Source organism: Calidris pugnax, unplaced genomic scaffold (genome assembly GCF_001431845.1).
Source record: "Calidris pugnax isolate Ruff unplaced genomic scaffold, ASM143184v1 scaffold113, whole genome shotgun sequence".
Lineage (NCBI taxonomy): Eukaryota > Metazoa > Chordata > Aves > Charadriiformes > Scolopacidae > Calidris > Calidris pugnax.
In genome coordinates this window covers 112,056-121,398 of record NW_015090879.1, presented here as the reverse complement: position 1 = coordinate 121,398, position 9,343 = coordinate 112,056, and the positions used below count along the sequence as shown (strand labels likewise).

At 52.5% G+C, this 9,343-nt stretch overlaps 1 protein-coding gene across 1 annotated transcript in view; it reads left to right on the top strand.

The window, feature by feature from the left end:
- Positions 1–7,961, top strand: part of LOC106890532 (bone morphogenetic protein 8A-like) — a gene marked incomplete at its 5' end in the record, with an annotated part of 12,199 nt that extends 4,238 nt beyond the window's left edge. The window contains 6 exons of the mRNA XM_014946432.1: positions 2,483–2,675; positions 3,446–3,594; positions 4,317–4,511; positions 5,253–5,332; positions 5,698–5,808; positions 7,158–7,961. Of these exons, the coding sequence (XP_014801918.1) occupies positions 2,483–2,675; positions 3,446–3,594; positions 4,317–4,511; positions 5,253–5,332; positions 5,698–5,808; positions 7,158–7,307 (878 nt within the window). The remainder of the gene's footprint in view (positions 1–2,482; positions 2,676–3,445; positions 3,595–4,316; positions 4,512–5,252; positions 5,333–5,697; positions 5,809–7,157) is intronic.
- Between the last annotated feature and the right edge of the window lie 1,382 nt (positions 7,962–9,343).

Sequence of the window (9,343 nt, the reverse complement as noted above, 5' to 3'; positions counted from 1 at the left end):
CCCCCCCCCCCCCCCCCCACAACCTGCTGATCATCAGCCTGGGCTGCTGTTTGCCAGTCCCATCCCCATCACCCTCCTCTGCGGCGCGGGAGAGGATGCTTTCCCCTTGGTCCTGCCCTTCCAAGGTGGGGGGGTGTCCCTCTTTTGCTCCTCAAAATGGGTCAGAAAGCAAGGGATTCCTCCTTGCTCTCCTATCCCAAATACTAATGAGTCCAGTTGATTTGGTTCATCAAGGTTCACAGCTAATTGTGGTCCCCTTGAGCGTTTGTCATCCCTGGGCAGGTCTTCCCTTCTCGCTCGCCGCCTCGCCTTCAGTCGTCCATCACCTCCACAGATTTCATAACAAACTTCTTCAGCAATGGCTTTTTCTGGGGTTGAAAATCACCAGGGGGAGGGGGGGAGAGGAAAGGGAAGCTTTTTCGGTGTCTCTGGGTCCCTGTGACCTCCTTGGTTTGGCCTCAGGACTCCCTCTGCCCTTCCCTGTATTGAGGTCCACCCGAGTAGTGACACAGCATCGCTTTGCCGGAGACACTGAGCCTGTGAATATTGCAGTGGTTTCTGAGCCAGCATTTGGCCTGTTTGGGTCTCACCTGGTGCCAGGGAGCAAAGGGGTGACGCAAGTGACCCATGAAATACCCAGGTGATAACAGAGGGACACCGCTTTGTACCTGGACTCCCTGCAGGAGCTCCCACTCGGGGTTTATCGGTGAAAAAAGAAAAAAAAAGCAGGGGTTTCCAATCAATTCTGTGATTCTCTGTGATTCCCCCAGTTGTATTATGGGGCGATTTAAGGATTTTCCGAGATCCATGAGGCATCAGCAGCCTCAGCAGCATCTTTAATGGCGTTAAACCATCAGCGATGGGTCAGTAGAAGAAATGAAAAAGCAGAAAAGTGCCGAGGAGCCCCCTGAGGGGCTGCGGTGGAGTTGGGGGTCTGTGTGTCCCCCCCGGGGGGGGGTGGGGGGGTGGTGCAAGGGCCGGATCCGTCTCCCCACAGCATCCTCCCGCCCGCAGCTGGCTGCCGGCCGGGCAGCAGGAAACGTTCTCCGCATCCGCCCCTGCCCGCCCGGCCCCGGGCTTTTTTTGTAACATAACTTGTGGTGAGCCCAGTAGCTGGAGGGAATGTGGGGTTGTTTTTTTTTTTTTTATAAAAAGGAATTAAAAAAATATAAAAAGAAGGAGAAAAAAACAAAAAACAAACCAACCCATGGATGCATAAATTAAACTCTCAGTGTTCAGGTAGGAGGGATGCTCCACGCTGCTCCCCTTTCTATAAACAGGGACAGCAAACTTTATGCCATATTAAATTTTGAATGTTTCCCCCCCCCTCCAGCATCAGCTAAAAATTGCATTTAAAACACGTGGTTTTTATTTATTTACTTATTGGCTTGTTTTAATTTTAAAAGTAAGCGCTGGGTCAGATTTGTTATGTTGTTTTTGCGCCTGAAGCTGGAGGAGCTTTAATCACTTTAATTATATTCAGTCGTGGCAGCCTGGAATATTCAAAAAGAACAATTTGAAGAAAATAACTACATATTCGAGAAAATGTGTGGGGCTGCATTACCGTAAAGAACAACAGCGTTTTTTTCTTTATGGACTTAATTTAAAAAAAAAAAAAAAAAATCACCAGATTTTTCCTTTCCCAACATGCACTAGATTTCTGCAGAAAGTAGGTATTTTCAGTAAAAAGTGAGGGGTTTTATTTTTACAGAGCAGTGACCTGACAATCCCCTCCTTTATATTCTTTAATCTTTATATTTCAGCAGCCCAAAGCCTGTGGCAGAGGGGGACCTGTGACAACCTTGATGGCCCTGGTGAGACCTGGGCTGTCCAGATTTTGTCCCCTGAGCACCTGCAGCAAGAAAAGCTGCAAAACCCCCGATTTCTGCTCCAGAGGGTCCCACCGACTGCTAAAACTTGAGGTTTTGGGTGGATTTTTCACCCTTTGGAGGAGAGCAAAGGGCTGCAGCTCCTAAACTGCGTCTTATTTTAATTTTTTTAAATTAATAATAAAGAAAGAGGCTGGTGGGTTTGCGGCAAAATAAATTATGCAAAAAACAGGAGGGAGATGCATCAAGATTGAAATCCTCTGGAGAGGAGCAGTGGGAATTGGCAGCAGCAGTGGCCAAGAGCTCAGTGGGGCAAAGGGCGCACAGCCGGTGGGGTTTGTCCCCAAATTGGGGACAAATTGGGTCAGTGGGAACAGTGGGGGGCCACCGCTCTCCATGCGCCGGGCGCCCTGAGTCACGGTGACTGGCGGTTCCAGCCAGACGCGATCTCTTTGGAGCTACAGCCTTATTATGTGTGACAGCAGATTAACTTGCCCTCGGGACTGGCTTTTTTGGACGTAAATCCCTGAGGAGAGCTAAGGGGGAGGGGGGGGGGGGGGGGCGCTGCAGGCTTGATCAGGGTGGCTGGGGGTGCAGCAAGGGCCACTGCATCCCGGCACAGCCCTCCCTGACCCTCTTGCTCTGCTCTGCAGTCGAGCAGGACCGGGACATATTCTCCCCGAAGCCCTACTGGAAGGAGTTCAGGTTCGACCTGACCCAGGTGCCCACGGGAGAGTCGGTGACGGCAGCTGAGTTTCGCATCTACAAGGCACGGGGTGTCACCCGCCACGCCAACAACACCCTCCACATCAGCATCTACGAGATCGCTGCTGAGCACTCCAACAGGTGACAGGGACAAGGATGGGATGGAGATGTGGATGGGAATGGGGATGAGGGTGGAGATAGGGATGGGGATAGGGAGGAAGGAGGTGGTGGACATGGGAATGGGGATAGTGGGCATGGATATGAGGATGGGGATAAGAATGAAGATGGTGGGCATGGGGATAATGGAAATGGTAATGAGGATGGTAATGGGGATGAGGATGGGGATAGGAATGAAGGTGATGGGCACGGGGATGAGGATGATGGGGATGGGAATAGGTATGGAAATGATGGTGGGGATGAGGATGAGAATGTGAATGGGAATGAAGATAGTGGCACTGAGGGTGAGGATGGGAATGGGAATGAAGGTGGTGGAGACGGGGATGAAGATGGTGGGGATGGGAATGAAGATGGTGGGAAGATGGATGAGGATGAAGATGGGGATGGGGCTCCCCAGCAAGCACCAGCCCCAGCACTTTCCCTTCCCACCACCATGCAAATGCTGAGGGAAGCAGCACCGCCGCGGCCAGCTGTTCCCACGCTTTCCCACCGGGCAATGCCACACCTTGGCATTTTGGCCAGGACTGGGAGGATGCTTTTCCCAGCACAGCTGCCGGGGTGCCACCACCATGTGCGGAACAGCCGGAGGCACCGGGAGCTGCCGTCCTGACCCTGCTGTGCCAGGACCTGTACGGACACAGGCACCGAGGAGTCATTTCCATGAATTACCACCAGTGCCGATGTCCTTTGGGTACTATTACTCACCTGCTGGGTTTTTTCCCCCATTTCCACAGGGAGTCTGACCTGTTCCTGCTGGATGTCCAGGACCTGCGTGCTGGGACGGAGGGCTGGCTGGTGTTTGACGTCACGGCTGCCAGCAACCACTGGTTAGTGGATCGGAAATACAACCTGGGGCTGCGACTCTATGTGGAGACGGATGATGGTAAGCCTACCTGCAGCGTTTGGGGCCAAATCCCCGGGAATTGGAGCCCCCTTGTTTCGCTGCAATTTTTAAATTTCCAGCTGTGATGGGGAAGCAGCAGATGGCAGAAGTTGGCAGAACTGGGTTGGCAGGCAAGCTGGGATAGCAAAACCTCCCCAAGGCATTAATGCTAATGGGGTTCCTGGTGTGGGCTGTAATAACCCCATTAGCACTTAATGAACTCCTCACCTGAAGGGATCCTCCTGTATGTGCTGGAGTATTAACCCTCTTCTCACCAAGGAGTCAAATCTGCTCCAAAGGTGCCATTTGCAGGTGCACAGGTACACAAAGTACCTGGTCCCATGGAGTGGGAGGGAGAGAAATCGCAGCCCTTAATGCCCCATACATCCCCTTTCCTCCCAGTGGACCAAGCAGTGCTCCCCACTGTGTGTGTGGGAAATTGGTCTCACTTGGTTTAAACCCTCGAATTGTTCTATGTGACCATTGTGTGGTGGTGACCATGCAGGATGAGGCCATACTGTCTCTGTAAGCTGCCCATAGTACATCCACCGGGGAGGGGCAACAGCAGAATAGGGGCCCTGGGGGGGTCCAACCACTGGGGATGTCCAAACCACAGCTCCCCACTGCAAATTTCCTGTAATTTTTTTTTTCTCCTTGCTTTAATTGAATGAGTTTTCAGAATTAGTTCATTCTGAGAGCGAACCATGGTCCTGTCCCTGCAGGGCATAGCGTTGACCCGGGCTCGGCGGGGCTGTTGGGGCGCCGGGGTCCCCGCTCCAAGCAGCCCTTCATGGTGACATTTTTCCGGGCGAGCCCCAGCCCCGTGCGCATTACACGGGCAGCCAAGCCCCCGAGGAGGCGGCAGCACAAGAAGACCAACGACCTCCCACATCCAAACAAGCTGCCAGGCATTTTTGGTAAGAGTTTTTGTGGGGTTCCTATGGAAGAGACCAGGCTCTGGGGCTGCCATGATCAAGGGACCTTCTGCACGTACCTTGTCTTGCAAGGAACCCCAATTTTGGTCCAGAAACATGTTCCCAGGGGAAGCAGAGCTCTGGGTTCTTAGGATTGGGGGTCTTGGACAGGTTGAAGTGTTGCCCTTGGCTTTGAAGCTGCCCTGGGAGGGCATCACCCTGGGATGGTGTCACAGCCCCAGGAGGGTGTCATGGACTTGGGAATCTGCTCAGGCAGGAGGGGAGCGAGAAGACCCAGTTCTCCTGAACCCATTTAGCTTGAGGAACCCTCAAAGCCAACTTCACCTGGGATTTCCTGGAATCATAGAATGGTCTGGGTTGGAAGTGATGATCTTAAAGATCATCCAGTGCCACGCCCTCCCCTGGGCAGGGACACTTCCCACCAGACCAGGTTGCTCAAGCCCCATCCAACCTGGCCTTGATGGGGGGGCTGGGTTCCAGAGATGATTTAGCCCTTTCCAGGCTGAATCCCCTTACCCTGATGTTGGAACAATACATTTCAAGCCAGTTTGAAGCTTCTTTTCCCTTTGTGCAGCCCCGGAGGCTCCTCTTCTTCCATTTTCCTCGCCTGACCCAACCATGGGGCTGTTCAATCCCACCCATGAGCAAGGCTGGCTGTAATGGGAAGGAGGGGTCGGGATGCCGGCACCATGGGCTGAACCTGGCTGTCCCCTTCTCCTGCAGATGATGTCCACGCCGCGGATGGGCGGCAGGTCTGCCGGCGCCATGAGCTCTACGTCAGCTTCCAGGACCTTGGCTGGCTGGTACTTGTCCACGGGGAGAAGTAAATGCAATTAAAAAACCACCAAAACATCGCCCCCCCTTGGGATCCCTCCCAACCTCCTGCCCATAAAGCATCTGAGCAGTGTGGGGCAACTGGGAGCTGCTGCAGCCCCATCCCAGGAGCTGGGAAGGCAAAAATGAACTGCCACAACCCCAAACCCCACCACTGACCCCAAACAACTCCTGGCTCAGGCCAAAAATTCCAAATAAACCCTTGCCACTGGCACAGCTGCCCGGGGGAGGAGCCGGCTGAGTTGTTTTTGCAGGTGGGGAATGGGTGAAGGGCACAGAAAAGGTGAAACCCAGGGTGTAACCCCCCCTTTTTTTGTTGTTGTTGTTTTTGCAGGACTGGGTGATAGCCCCGCAGGGTTACTCAGCCTATTACTGTGAGGGGGAGTGCGCCTTCCCCCTGGACTCCTGCATGAACGCCACCAACCACGCCATCCTGCAGTCCCTGGTCAGTGACAGCCCCGGGGGGGGTGGACACCGGTGGCCCTTGGAGAGCCTGGCGGGTCCCCATGGCGAGCTGGATTTGAGGCTGAGAGCGTTTAGGTGGGAGGGTGCTGTTTAGCTCCAGCTGTCAATAAGGCATCGGTGGGGGTGTGCACATCTGGATGGGGGCTCCGCTTCCTCCTTGTCCCTGTGTCCTCCTTGCCAGCCCCAGGGCTTGGTCCGAGGCCCCATGAAGCTCTGCTGCGGCTCAGCACCCAAGCGTTGGGCTTGGCATATTCCAAGCAGGAAGGTTTTAATGCCCCGTTTGGGTTTCTTTCTTTCTTTTTGTTTTTTTTTTTTTTTTCTTCCCAAACCCACCCCGCATCCCAGCCCTGGTACTTTAATTTCTGGAATTTCCTGCCCTGTGAGTGTTTGATTTCCCAATGGCAGAGTCACACCGGCTCCCGGTGTTAATTACAGGGAGCGCCGAGTCCTCAGCTGAGCCTTTGAAGGTGTCGCCTGGCGGGGTTTAATTTTTGTATTAACGAATCTGCCAGAGGCCCCATTTGGGGCTGGGCACGATCCTGGCAGTGGCAGGGAGGGGTCCCCTTTTCCCCTTACACCCCTAAACTCGATGATTTTTCCCGAAACAGAGCGCTTTGGGCAGGATGTGAATCACCTGGCACTCGGATCCGACCCTTCTGGGAAGCGCTGGGGCAAACGCGGCCGGGGAGCTGTGCCAGCCCTGGCCGGGGCTGCAAATAGCAGGGTTTGACAGCAAAAACACCGGACTTCCGAACTGGGAGAGCGCGGCTGCCCCTGCAATAAATTAATTGCACATGTCAGATAAAGCCAGTGAGGGCTGTGTGCCTCCCAGCAGCCCACGAGCCTCCCAGTTTATGCCATACAGCGCCTTACTGGGATAACGCCTGTCCTCCGATGAACGAGAAGGAGGAGAGTCCTGTTGAGAAAGCTGCTGTGTACTTTAAGATTTTTAATGCAATATGCTAAATTTGGGGCGGCGCTGAGCCCTGCAGGAGAATCTCTATTGCAACAGCATCCAGCACCCCCGGCCCACACTGGGGTGAGACCCACACTGCCCGGATTTATTTTTTTTTTTAGCTATTCGCCTATTTACAGTGAGAAAAGGGCCCAGAAATCCCAAATTAATGAAGGGGCTGCCCGGCCCGTGCAGTGCCACCCTGATCCAATATAAACTGCAGCAAGGACTGCCCAGAGTTTAGAATAAATATTTTTGCAAAAAGCTGGAAATAATCTCCCCATTCACCCAGGGATTTTTTTGCAGTTTGATGCTTTTTTCTTCTGTCCGGAGCCACATTTCCCAGTGCTGACAGGCTCCATCCATGCCCCCAGGTCCACCTGATGAAGCCCGAGGCCGTGCCCAAGGCGTGCTGTGCCCCCACCAAGCTCAGTGCCACCTCCGTCCTCTACTACGACAGCAACAACAACGTCATCCTCAAGAAGCACCGCAACATGGTGGTGAAATCCTGCGGCTGCCACTGACCCCCCAGGTCCCTTCCACATCCCCATTCCTATCCCTGAATGTCCCATTACTGTCCCTGAAGGTCCCATACCCGCCGGGGAAGTGTGACACTGGGTTCCTGCTGCCTGTGTGGAAGAGGAGTTTCATAGGCCCCCATCACAGCAAAGCCCATTAATAATAAATAAATAAAATAATAAAAAGAAATTCCTCCCGCCCCTTCCTAGAAGTGGATGTAAATAATATAAAATTTTTATTCTCTTAACTACACTTAATGAGACACAGTCATATCTATACATACATATATATATATAGGGAAGAGAGGATTTGTGGCTGGTTACGTGTCTGTCTGTCGGTGGCTGATGTGTTTTCCCCCTGTGCTGCTGGCCCAGAGGCTGCTGCAGACAGTGTTTCGCAGGGGCAATTAGGGCTGAAGGGTAATTAGGACACGGGAGGCAGCATCCGAGTCTCTGTGGGACTGAGCTGTTTCTAGCCATGTACGTCTAACAAACCCACCTCTACCCAGCGCTTTTAATTCCCTTAATATAAACACCATCAGCCAATTAAGTAGCTGGCTGACTAACCCGCTCCCCTTTACTCAAAAGTTCACGAAACTCAGCCAGTTGGAAAAAAAAATAAAATATCCATATTGAGCTCTGACACTGTTATAAAATAAATGCCAAGTCTGGAAAGTAAACACGCAGTTTCTCTTGCTGTTTGTTTTTTAATAAATGTCACGACACAGCAGCGCTCTGTTCAGCAGAGGAGATTTCGCAACGAAAATACTTGGGATTGGCTAAAATTGTACCTATTTGCTTGAAAATGAGCACTGGCAAACTGCTGTGATGTGAGGTTTAGGTCAGGCTGTGACTCCCTGGCCGGGAGAGTGGCTGCACTCACCCGTGGATGCTTCCCATGGGCTCACAACAGGGCTGCGACCACACCGGCCCCGGGCAGCTTCCCTTCTCTATTTGCACAATTAAGTTATTTATTTGCTGTGATTTTAAAAGGAAAGGGCCTGGCCCGTTCCTCAGCTCGGGCACCCGGGGAACTTCGCATCAATAAGCAAGTAACGAACCTGGCTGAGCCAAATGCAAAGGAAAAAAAAATTCCAATAAACCCACCAAAGTAAGATCCGCTCCCTGCGATGCCTGGATTCATGAGAAATGAAATCCTCATTTCTTTGGAAATTCCAGCTAATTCCACAAGAAATCCAGCTCAGGATGTGATGGTGGCTCCGTGCAACGTCCTGCCTTTTCCAGAACGCCCAGGGCTTCTATGGACTCCTCCACGGAGCGAGGGCTGGAGGTGTCCTGCAAGGGACTGTCATCAGAAATGTGCCATTTAAAGATCAAAAAGGAGGGAGTGAGGAAGGGAAATGCTGGGTTGGTTTGTCCATTTGTCGGGTACCATGTCCGAGTGCCCGCACCTCACCTTGTCCTGGGTGTAGGGGCAACGCACAGCCCCCAAACAGCAGGGAAAACCAGCAAGGGAATAAAAGCAACCCAGAAAGCAAAACATCCCCAATTGCACAAGCCCTAGAAAACACCCCCAAACCCCAGAAAACATCCCCCTAAACCCCAGAAATCACCTCCCAAGCCCCAGCCCCACACATCCGACCCTCATCTCTGCCCCAGCAGCACCATCCCTCCTCCCCAAGCTCAAAGCCGCACACATCCCTTCCTCCCCCGCAACCACACATTCCCAGAAATACCCAGCGCCATAATTTTCACAGGAAACCCCAAATCAATCACTTCCCAACGATGTGGTTACCTGCACGATGCACGGTCAGAGCTGCCCACTGATGGGAACTATAAATGCTCGCCTTTATCCTGCTCTGCAAACCAGAGTCTGGAAATTAAATCCCTTCCTACAGCCTCATCATGTTTTATTTTTATTTTTATTCTATCATAGAATTTTCTAGTTTGGAATAGACTTTTAGGATCACCAAGTCCAACCATTAACACCCAAAGGGCTTCTTTATTTCCTGCTGCTTCTTGTCCAGACCTTGTTCTCCCACTTCCATATCCCTCTCGTGCAGGTGGAGTTGGACCAAGCT